Here is a 12,420-nt window from a genome sequence, read left to right as displayed (position 1 = left end):
GAAAAAAAATGTTCCCACTGACATGAAGGCTGGCCGCCTACTGCAGGCTAAGCCATTTGATAGTTCTTATGTAGCTAAGGGATGGGGCTATCTGGCTACATCGCCTAGTGGCACCGCCCCTTCTGACATTTTTGTTTTATTTACTTTTCGAGTGCGGCATTATTGACAATGGATTTACACTGGGGGACAATTTAAAAAAAAAAATCATCCAAAAACTGTGTTCAGGTATTTTTTATGACTAAGTTCCACACTAAAATTATAATGAATACCCTTAAAATAAAACAACAAACAATACATATAACTTCAAATATAAACTCTACTCAATAAGTGAAAAATCAACTCAATAAAGGTGAAAATGATATAAATAGGTCCATCAAAAGTCCCAGTAGGAATTGAAAAAAGAAACCAGCTCCAAGCCAAAAAAAGTGACCTCACCAGACGGTGTTGACCCTGTACAATTGAGCGGTCAAACATCGCTTTTCAAATTGGAGCCTTCTGTAATGGATGCATGGAATGATGTGTATGGCACACTTGCATTCAATTTTCAAATGGCGGTTCTCTCAAGGTCTCAAATAAATGTTCCGCTCATAAAAAAAAATTGAAAATAGCCTTATAGTGTAGTATTTTAAAATAAAATGTATTTTAACAAAATGATTAAAAAGCCATAATTGCATATCAAACTGCCAAAGACCAGATCCGACAAACCACTTTGTGGTGCTCTGCGTGATTATGTCACACACCACGCGGGCTCCGACCTACGTGTTTCGTCATATAATGACATCTTCGGGGGGGGGTATTTTTTAATAAATAATTAAAGGATTCAATAGCTTGTGTAGAAATTATAGATCACAACATTTTTTTTAACGAAAGTGGAGCTTCCCTTACACAATGGGTAGGTGGGGGGAGGGTGGATTTAGGAGGCTGCACTGTCTATTAACATGAACATCTCGTTTCCATATTTCTTCATCTCACATTTTTCCTCTTACATGCTTTTTGGTTCTCTTCGAACGTCCGTTCCATTTCAGCTGCTCGCCACTGTTCTATCCCAGAAGGCATTGGGGCAGGAGCCTGGAGATGACAGTGAGGGCCACACAGGTGCGTGGAGATCAAAAATCCAGTTTAAGAAGCAGGATTTTCATGAAAATAAACACATTGCCATGATGCTGAGTATTCCACCAACGCCCCCCATTCTTAACATATATGTAAACCCAATCATTATAATTTGAACATGCTAATGTCATTCAAAAGTACATTTTCTATTCTATCAGATTTCATTAAAATAATACCTGGTTCTCATGCCACAAAGGTCTTTTTCAGGCACTTCCAGTTATGGGGCGACAACGCTCTGTCCATGGCTCCTAATTGTGCCCCTGCGTTGTTACCCCGTCGCAAATTCTGATGGAGACTACCTGTGGCTGTTTCAGCGCACATTACGCAGGCATGGTTCACTGTTCTCGCCATCAGTAAGCCTGCTCTGAGAGATGCCATGCAGACATCTCAAGGAGTCCATGTAGACAGCAAGTGACTGTAAAGAGAGGTTAGCAGCACTAATATGCAACAAAGGATAAAAAAAAAGGTGAAAACTAATATGTTAAGGTTTACAGTGCTTTGGAAAACGAAATATTATCTTCTTAGTGCCTGACCATGAACCCTGCATAAGTACATTTGTTAAACCATTGTTTGTACATGAAGCATATCCTGTGCCAATACTTTGGGACACATTTCATCAGCCGTTGTCAAATGGTCAAGTTGGTGGTTATACTCCGTACTTCAGCTTGAAGGCATTTGTTTATTTTCATGAGCGGAATGGTATACATTGCTGCCTACATTTTAGCTAATATGCAATTTAGCATTTGGTACATGTATTGGAATAACCCTTTAACATGGTTAACAATTGATTAGCATGCAATTAACACTTTAATAACATTAACAGCCTTGGTTTGGGTTAAGCACTTGAGTTTGTATTTTTACTAGTTGGACTTAAACTGATAACCTTCCAGCTTTACTAACATAGTAACTTAGAAGTGTGTGCTTGGTAATTCTCACTTTCTTCTACTTCCCGTGGTCCCTTGCATTCCCAGTGTTGTGTCTTTGTGTTTTTTGTTTCTCCTTGCCATTGTGCATATGTGTTGTATTGCCCTTTTCTTTATGTTGCATTCTCTCTTTAATATAGGCTTCTGTATTGCTCTGTGTGCACCTCCAACCCAATGTTGTCTTGGTCTACCTGTTCTGTATTTTTCCTTTGTCTTGCATCTTTTTATAATTCCTATTACCGTATGTACTCGAGTATAAGCCGAGTTTGTCAGCACATTTTTTGGTGCTGAAAATGCCCCCCTCGGCTTATACTCGAGTCACCTTTTTGCGCCTGATCTCCTGGACTTTGGGGACCCAGTAACGGCTGGCCCTGGACCCCAAACTTGGCACAGATATAGCCCAATTTCTCCTCTACAAGTGTGCAAAGTTTGTTGTCTGGGGGATCTATGTCTGGGGAGCACCGATTTTTCAAAGCTGGGCACCCCTTCCATAGACACTCATGTTAAACGTCAGTCTAGTCATGGACACAGTGAGGCGTGGATATGGACACAGTGGCCCGGATTCTCGTACGAGTTACGCTGGCGTATCTCCAGATACGCCGTCGTAACTCTGAGTCCGAGCCGTCGTATCTATGCGCCTGATTCTTAGAATCAGTTACGCATAGATTTGTATTAGATCCGACCGGCGTAAATCTCTTACGCCGTCGTATCTTAACTGCATATTTGCGCTGGCCGCTAGGGGCGTGTACGCTGATTTACGCCTAGAAATATGTAAATCAGCTAGATACGCCAATTCACGAATGTACGCCTGGCCGACGCAGTACAGATACGCCGTTTACGTTAGGCTTTTCCCGGTGTAAAGTTACCCCTGCTATATGAGGAACTTATTGACTCGAGTATAAGCCTAGGGTGTCCATCTGCATGCCTAACTGTGCCTCACTTTGCCTCACAGGCCCGTGAGCTTTCCAGTTTTCCATGTGTTGTACTGCATTGGTGTCTATATGCTTAAAGAGGAAGTAAACCTTGATGGGTTTTTCTTCCTCTTTATTTCCCTGCAAAGGTAAAGCATAATGGGCATCGCATAGTAGCCCATTAGGTGTGACTTAACTGAAACCGAAGCCTGCGATGTTACAGCTGTCCCCTCTGGCATGACGCGTCCATCTTCACCCCTCTTTCTTCCGGGGCTGCGAACGCCGGCTCTGTGACTGGCCGGAGTCGCGTGGCGTCACTCCTGCGCATGTGCGTGGGAACTGCTAGTCGCGACATGATTCCTTTAGAAACTGCACGATCGTGCCCTTTCTAAAGTGCGCATGCATCGATTAGATGGGCACAGTCGTACTTTGTAAATATATTTCCAGCACTTGCAGGTAAGCCTTTATCTAGGCTTACCTGTAGGTAAAAGTGGTTATACTGAGTTTACAACCACTTTAATAACAGGATGCAATGAGCCAAGAGGTTTTGAGACACACTTATCAGTCGAAACATTCCAGTAGTATGACTGCACTGCTTAGAGAAACCTAATCTGAGATATTTGGGCCTTGTGTTTGACATATGATGTGGTGTACGGTGACCCTTAAGTTGGCCTTAGCTGGTTCCAATCTTGGCCAGTTCAAAGGTATAAAGATGTAAACAAACAAACAAGTTTATTTACATCTGCCTAGCCATAGACTTACATGGAGCTTTTGATTAGGTCTGCCTGAAAAAAACTGACAGATAGACCTGATCGGAAAACCCGAGTGAAAGGGGTCCAGAAATAAATGTTGTTTTAAATGTCTTGTTGGCAGTCTGATTCCCTGCGTTGCTTTGTACTCTGTCATAATTGTTAATCAGTATTGTTGTTTATAATCTTCTCGTTATCACCAACACTGTGTATAATGTGAATATTTGTATTCTTTCTCAAGAGACTTCAGTACTTAATTTTCAAAAGATTTCTCTTTGTAGATTAGGATTCCCCTGTGACCTTTCTATGGATTTTATTGCCATGCCTTTGCTGGGATTAGAGATAAACCACTCATGTGTTTCAGGATTGAAGTAGGTGATATACGGCTTTAGATATATTTTAATGTTTTGTGTTTTTGCATAAAGGACCTCCACGACCCCAGAGCGTAGCAAGCTGCCCCTATATTGAACAGACCTACGGAGACCACCTGAAGAAGATGGAGCCTATGACTGAAGGAAAGGTAGCCATGACTAATCACTATGGATATTTAACCTTGTCATTTAGAATTGCCAATAGGCGTTCATTCACCATTATCCATGATCGTTTAGCTTTCAGTAGGTAAAAAGGGACTGTAGGGGACCTCCAAGATTTGGCTATAGATATTCTCGACCCGACAAATAAGTCTTTTCATTTGTTTTGATGTCCCCTCCACTAGGTATCCCAACAATGCATTCAGAGGCGATTTAATGAGGTTCACTTGGGTCAAAGAGTATATAAAGTTATATGTGCGTATCCAGAAGCTTCTCACTTTCGGGCACGTCCACCAAGTGTGATACATAATTGTGTCCCGTTTGTATGCAAGACAAGTTTTTGTTTTGGCCAACGCCCTTTGGACAAAAGTCTGAGGCTTTGTCTGCGGAAAATCCGATTGTGTGTACGAGGCTTTAGAGTATATTTAAAGCCAACGGCCCGGATTCACGTAGGAGAGTGCATCTTTGTGCGGGCGCAACGTATACTATTTACATTACGCCTCCGCAACTTTGACAGGCAAGTGCAGGATTCACAAAGCAAAGTTGCGGCGGCGTAGCATAAATAGGCCGGCGTAAGCCCGCCTAATTCAAATGTGGAAGATGTGGGCGTGTGTTATGTAAATTTATTGTGACCCCACGTAAATGACGCTTTTTACGAACGGCGCATGCGCCGTCCGTGAAAGTATCCCAGTGCGCATGCTCCAAATTAACCCGCAAAAAGCCAATGCTTTCGACGTGAACGTAAATGACGCCCAGCCCTATTCGCGAACGACTTACGCAAACAACGTAAAACGTGAAATATTCTACGCTGTTCCGACGTCCATACCTAACATTGGTACGCCTCATCTACGCCTCATAGAGCAGGGGTAACTTTACGCCGGAAAAAGCCTTACGTAAACGGCGTATCTGTACTGCGTCGGCCGGGCGTACGTTTGTGAATAGGCGTATCTGGCTGATTTACATATTTCTAGGCGTAAATCAGCGTACACGCCCCTAGCGGCCAGCGTAAATATGCAGTTAAGATACGACGGCGTAGGAGACTTACGCCGGTCGTATCTTAGAGAAATTTTTGCGTATCTGATTCTTTGAATCAGGCGCATAGATACAACGCCTCAGACTCAGAGATACGACGGCGTATCTGGAGATACGCCTACGTGAATCCGGGCCAACATTTTTTAGTTTGGACAGAGAAAATGACCAACTTCGGATACAAGAAACGTCTGACCTGTGTGATTGGCAACAAGGGTTTTGCCACCAAGTACTAAATCATTTTTTGGAAAGGGGTCAAATACAAATTTTACCCATTGAAATACAAATCAATTTATAACTTTTTTGAAATGCGTTTTTTCTGGATTTTTCTGTTGTTGTTCTGTCTCTCACTGTTAAAATAAATCTACCATTAAAATTATAGACTGGTCATTTCTTTGTCAGTGGGAAAACCTACATAATCAGAAGGGGGGTCAAATACTTTTTCCCCTCACTGTACTACAGTGATTGTTTGCTTTCATAGCAAGCCCACAGGTATGACATATACATACCGTACTTACATTGGTCAAAGCTAGACCAATGTAATTATGCAATAAAATTCATACCTGGAGTTCAGCTTTAAAGCTGCAGACTGCAGATTAAAAAAAACAATTTTTTAAATTACATGAACAAATTAGAGCTTAGAAAGGATTTTAGTGATCGGGTTTATGTATTTTTTAAGACAAAAAAATATTGAGAAGAGTTTATTTATATAGATCTACAAAATAAGTGTTGTGATACACACCTAAGCCGAAGGGTATTTGTGAAATAAGGGGGAATAGAGGGGTTTGGTTACAATGAGGGACAATCAGGAGTTGTGTATGTGCAGGTATAGTAGATGCTTTGTGTTAGCATCCTCTGTCAGTGTCAGTCTCTTGTGTTTGCCTGCCCCCTATCTGTGAAGAAGCACAGTGCAGCCTGAGCTCAGGTTAAGCCGCGGTAGTATCTATATAACAGGTTCACCTTGAAGGAGGTTATTCTTATCCGCAATCAATGCATTGATCTCCCAGCTGTGACTAATTACTGCATGTAAGTGAAGCTGGCTCTCTCCTGTCCCCTGACACATCTGCACTCATTCTGGCCTACTTTACACAAGGCGACTGATTTTGTCTGAGGTTGTCTTTTACCAGTCTCCTCTAAAACAGAATAACAGCTATAGGAGGATTTTATTTTCCAATTTCTTCTGCCCAACTTTATAAAATGACAAAATGAATAGTATTACAGAAGGTGATGTGGCCTCCGGGTTACAGATATATAAGCAGAGAGACTATCCCTTAAAGCGGAGTTCCAACCACAATTAGCATTTTTTAAATGTATGTCCTTTCATCCTGTGTTTTTATAATATAAATCTGGTCACTTACTATTTTACAATCCGCCGCTGATCCGCATAGATATTCAAAAAAGATAGTTTTGCTTGTGGGCATTGTGAAGCCTACAGGCACTTACTTCCTGGAAGTCTTGGATGGAGAGTGATAATTGGATAGCGCACTGCATCCTGGGAAATGATGACATACATTTCCCAGGAGCATTAGAGGGAGATGATGTCAGAATCCTAGGTGGTTTCAAAGGCAGATTTCGTGGGACCGCATAGCAACAGGCATTTCCAGATGAGTAAAAAAAAAATATCTTTTTTTCTTTTCTTTTTTAGTCGTAAGCTACAGTTTAAAGCAAAATTGTTTTTTTGATGGAACCTCCACTTTAAGATTAGTCCAAAACTGTCAGTAATCGTATTGAAATTACAAGATGGGCAGCACTGAGCTGAAAATGTATGCATTTTTAATTAAAACAACGTCCTTCTTTGCTAAACTAGTAGTCCAAAGAGCTGCCAGGGGGGTAGAGGTCAGTAGTACAGAGTCCTCAGAATTCTGTAAAGTTTTGCAAGCCAGTGTAGCACACTCTAGTCTTGTCTGAGGGGGGAGGTGTCCTGCTGTGGCTGGGGTGCTGGAAGGATCCTGCCACAACACACAGGACAAAGCCCTTCCTGGAGGCATGGGAGCAAGTGTGGACAGCGCAAGTAGATCAGCACTGTTGGAGACTAACAAGGGGGGAGATTGCCACATGTAGCCAGTCTCTCTGAAGACAGCGGTGTGCTTAAGTCTTCATCCCTCCCAGGGAGATCTCCTGAGAGTCAGCCGGGTGGGCTGGTTAGAGTCAGTCTGGAGGACTAGAGTGGAGGGTTAACCTGGAGGGCTAGTGAGAGGGGCAGCTGCAGCCAGGTGGGTTGCCAGTGCCTGAAGTAGTGGTGCTGGGATTAGTAGTGTAACGGAATGGCCCGTGATACCCAGAGACTTTTGAAGGATGCGGGGTACTCCTGTGCCAGCTTCACTAATGACTCTTGGGTCTAGGGTCATCCTATGTCCAATAGGGGAATAGGATGACTGAGAAATGATATCTCGGATTACATGAGATGGGACAGTAATGATAATTCATGTATTGCAGGAAATAAGGGACATATGTTGGATTGTTTTAGCATGGAACAGTAATCCACAATATATTCCTTGATGTCTAGAAGAACTAATTACAACCGGTCAATAGAATGACTCCTTCAATGTGGGGACACATACTGTTGAGGTGTTAATTGAGTCTGGCTCCTAAGATATTATATTGTGCTAATTAAGTCTGCTTCTCAAGAACCTTTCATTGTGTGAAGTTCTATTGATGCTAATATGTGTTGTGAGTTAACATACTCTGAGGCCCCATACACACGAGAGGATTTATCCGCAGATACGGTCCAGCGGACCGTATCCGCGGATAAATCCTCTCGAGGATTTCAGAAGATTTCTATGCGATGGCGTGTACACACCATCGCATTGAAATCCGCGCTGAAATCCTCTGCCGATGACGTGTCGCGCCGTCGCCGCTATTATGACGCGGCGACGGGCGCGACGCTGTCATATAAGGAATTCCACGCATGCGTCAAATCATTACGACGCGTGCGGGGAATCCCTTTGGACGGATGGATCCGGTAAGTCTGTACAGACGAGCGGATCCATCCGTTGGAATGGATTCCAGCAGATGGATTTGTTGAGCATGTCAGCAAATATCCATCTGCTGGAAATCCATCCCAGGGGAGATTTATCCGCGGAAAAATATCCGACGGAGTGTACACACCATAGAATCTATCCGCAGAAACCCATTTGATGGGATTTATATGCGGATAGATTCTATGGTGTGTATGGGGCCTTAAAGTCATGATGTCTGCCATGTCAGCTATTGTAATTGAGTCATGTAGATTCGGTGCCAGAAAGTCTGACTTACATCTAACGTAATGTGTATTGAGCACCCATTGTGTCATGTTGTGGGTGGAGTTGAGTCATTGTCCATATCTGGCTTCTAACTGTATAAAAACCTGAGAGTTTACCATTAAAGTATTCATTTGTTTGGAACCAGAAACAGAGCTTGTGTCTCGTTTATTCTGGGGAATCCAATGGGTCCTATCTGCTGGATTGTGGAATGTCGGATAAGCTGTCGTGGGTTGGTGGAATGGAATATCGTAAACGGTGTTAACCCCTGACCCCCCATATGCTTTGATTTAAACCATTCCATTGTAGCTCTGGCTGTATTTTTAGGGTTGTTGTCCTGCTGGAAAGTGAACCTCCACCCACTCTCAAGTCTTTTGCAGACTCTACCATTTTTTTCTTAAAATTGGTCTGTTATTGGCTCCATCCATCTTCCCATCAACTCTGACCAGCCTCCTTGTCCCTGCTGAAGAAAAGCATCCCCACAACATGATGCTGCCACCACCATGTTTCACTGTCATGGTGTGTTCAGGGTGATGTGCAGTGTTAGTTTTCCCCAACACATAGTGTTTTGCTTTTAGGCTAAAACGTTAATATTTGGTTTCATCTGACCAAAGCACCTTCTTCCAAATGTTTGCTGTGTCCCCCACATGGCTTCTCACAAACTTCAAACAGGACTTCTTATGGCTTTCTTTCATCAATGGCTTTCTTCTTGCCACTCTTCTATAAAGAGCAGATTTGTGGAGAGCACAACTAATAGTTGTCCTGTGGACAGATTCTCCCATCTGAGCTGTGGATCTCTGCAGCTCCTCCAGAGTTACCATGGGCCTCTTGGCTGCTTCTCTGATGAATGCTCTCCTCCCCCGGCCTGTCAGTTTAGGTGGACAGCCATGTCTTGGTAGGTTTGCAGTTGTGCCATACTCTTTCCATTTCCGGATGATGGATTGAACAGTGCTCTGTGAGATATTCAAAGCTTGGGATATTTTTTTATAACCTAACCCTGCTTTAAAATTCTCCACAACTTTATCCCTGACCTGTCTGGTGTGTTCCTTGGCCCTAATGATGCTGTTTGTTCACTGTGATTCTCTAACAAACCTCTGGGGGCTTCACAGAACAGCTGTATTTATACTGAGATTAAATTACACACAGGTGGACTTTTTTCACTAATTAGATGACTAGTGGGCATCAGAGTAGAGGGGGCTGAATATAAATGCACGCCACACTTTTCAGATATTTATTTGTAAAAAAGATTGAAAACCATTTATCATTTTACTTCCACTTCACAATTATGTGCCACTTTGTGTTAAGCTATCATATAAAATCTCAATAAAAATATAAAATTTTTGGTTGTAACATGACAAAATGTGGAAAATAAGGTGTATGAATACTTTTTCAAGGCACTGTAAATGTCATGAAAGAGAAAGGTTAATTATTTTACAATAACTTTTTCTTAAAGTGAACCTGTAACGTTTATCTCCAATTCTTTTCTGCCCTACAGAGCTCTGAAGCCGTGTTCCAGTGGCTGTGCAAGTTTCAGCTCCAACTCTATGCTCCCAATTTTATTAACTCTGGCTATGATATTCCCACCATCAGTCGCATGACCCCAGAGGTAAGGGAAGGGTCAATGGGGGGGGGGGGGGTGTAGCAGAAAGGGAAACTGTTTTGTCTTAGTGCTGTTATTCTGAGTATGGCATGCCGCCTTCTGATGCTACCTGCTCAGTTTGCCTTACACGCAAATAAAGAATGGTGCATCTATAATCACAGCTGCCTCTGTTGATCACTATTCAGGCTTTCCTTGCCTGGCATCACCAGCTGGATGGGTTGTCAATTTCATGTGTTTATAGGTAAGCAGGTTTTTAGTTCCTCTTCCGTTACTAAAATTGGTGGATCCAGTCCTATACTGTAGACCAGGATTCCTCAAACTACGGCCCTCCAGCTGTTGTAGAACTACACATCCCATGAGTCATTGTAACACACTGACATTCACAGACATGACTAGGCATGATGGGAATTGTAGTTCCTGAACAACTGAAGGGTCGTAGTTTGAAGACCCATGCTGTAGACCTTAAGCAGGTCCAGCAACCAACAAGGCTTTATTCAAGATTTTTTTTGTATATAGAAGACACATTGCAGTTGGGAAAGGACTGAAATGTGGGGATGGTTCAGAGAGGATTTGGGTTGGGTCCTCAATGCCGCAGCACTGTGTTTCAGGAAAAAGTCACCGATTGTGTTTATGTGCTTCTACAGAGGGCCTAACTTTTGTCTTAAACACTCTTCCCCATGTTTTCCAATACCTTAGTGATGAGCCTCTTTGACCTTTCGGGCTCCACTTCTAATAAATCCACTCTGCTAATTCTGTTCTGTTCCCTCTTGAGGCTGCCAGCTCATCCAGCATATGTAAGTTATATGGTCTCTGTGGCTAATTAGAATAATTCACTACCTCACCTGCATAAAGTCAGCTACAGAACCCTTGTAATTAATACATCTCAGGAAGTAAAAGGTCAGACCACCCAAAACGAATATTTCAGCCTTTGGTAAAGACAGCAGAGTTAAACCCAATGATAGACAAATTCATAATTTATGGCGCACATCAGCTGCACTCATGATGAGGTAGTCACACCTTCCTGGTTTATTTTATATTTGTTTCATATTATGGAGAATGTAACAGGACAAGCTGGAGCACACAAAGCGGGACGGGAAGGCATTAACCTCCCAGATGGATAGGTACAAAGTCAGGTATTTCACACTATTATTAGTATCCAAGATATACCAGGCTCCATCAATATCTAAAATATCATCTTTGGGGACACTGATCCTTCAAATCAATGGTCTCACGCTACATGATAACTCACTTATTGTCCGGAGAGCTGGTCGGCCCGGCCATGCGCGGTAACTCTCCTTTGGGAGACGCCTCCGTTTTACAATCAAACCACCAGGTGGTCAGGTCTTACCCCATTCGCGGCGTGGGAGGGGGGACCTGGGCGTCGACCTACTATCTCAGTATTGAACCTTTTGCACTTTTAGTTGAAATTATGGTTTCACCATTACTATCGTTTATGTATGTTTATTTTATTTTACTTTTTATATTCTTTGAAAACCAGACTAGTGCAGTATTTGCTGTATTTACCTTTGGCTACATTTATTGAGATGTACTGCCTTATCTCTTACAAATAAAGATTTTACAAAATCAATGGTCTCCAAACTGTGGCAATTGGGACACTATTTCTCCTGCTGATGCCAATGATGGGGCACTGTTTCTGCCACTGACTATTCCTGCAAATTCCTACAACTGATACCAATGATGGGGCACTGTTCCTCCCACTGATGCCAACAAAGGGGCACCATTCCTCCCACTGACTCTAATGATGGGGCACTATTCTTCTCACCGATAACAATAGGGCACTAACCCCCCATTAAAGCCCATGATGGGGTATTGCTTATTCCCATAGATGGCATGGCATTTTTTACTCCCACCAGCCACAGTCCGCCCCCCCTAAAGCCTGAAGGACAGTAAACTGACTCTTTGTTTAGAAAGTTTGGAGACTCCTGCTTTAGAGGGGTAGCTTTACAGTCAAGTTGTTCCTAACCTCCACCTTCAAGAAAAAATAAGTAGCATTCACGTAAGTTTTTTTCTAATTAAAAGAGCTATTATGTCAAACAAAGTGTGGAACAAAAAATAGCCAAAAACTGTAAAGAGATTACCAGAAAGAATATGATTGAACGTGTTTAATAAAGATAGAGCATTGATGTGCAGTACCCAGAACAGTCATTCAGAAGTAACAGTACAGCCAGAATAATAAATTCATAAATCAGCTCAGGGGGCACAGCTTACAGTGAGTTGGATATGTCCCTTGTGGTGTTGCCTCATCTTTTAGTTAAAATCCTCCTCTGTCCAAATCCATCATTTTCTTTCCCTTTCTTTTCTCTTACAT

At 42.5% G+C, this 12,420-nt stretch overlaps 1 protein-coding gene across 1 annotated transcript in view; it reads left to right on the top strand.

Moving 5' to 3' along the window:
• The window catches only part of CASKIN1 (CASK interacting protein 1), a 258,277-nt gene that overhangs the window by 227,177 nt on the left and 18,680 nt on the right, over positions 1 to 12,420 (top strand). The window contains exons 14-16 of the mRNA XM_040356493.1: positions 1,026 to 1,095; positions 4,119 to 4,213; positions 9,987 to 10,097. Coding sequence (XP_040212427.1) covers positions 1,026 to 1,095; positions 4,119 to 4,213; positions 9,987 to 10,097 — 276 coding nt within the window. The remainder of the gene's footprint in view (positions 1 to 1,025; positions 1,096 to 4,118; positions 4,214 to 9,986; positions 10,098 to 12,420) is intronic.

The sequence above is a fragment of the Rana temporaria genome, chromosome 6 (assembly GCF_905171775.1).
Source record: "Rana temporaria chromosome 6, aRanTem1.1, whole genome shotgun sequence".
Classification (NCBI taxonomy): Eukaryota; Metazoa; Chordata; class Amphibia; order Anura; family Ranidae; genus Rana; species Rana temporaria.
Note: the sequence above shows the minus strand (reverse complement) of the source record. Positions and strands in the feature narration are given on the sequence as shown.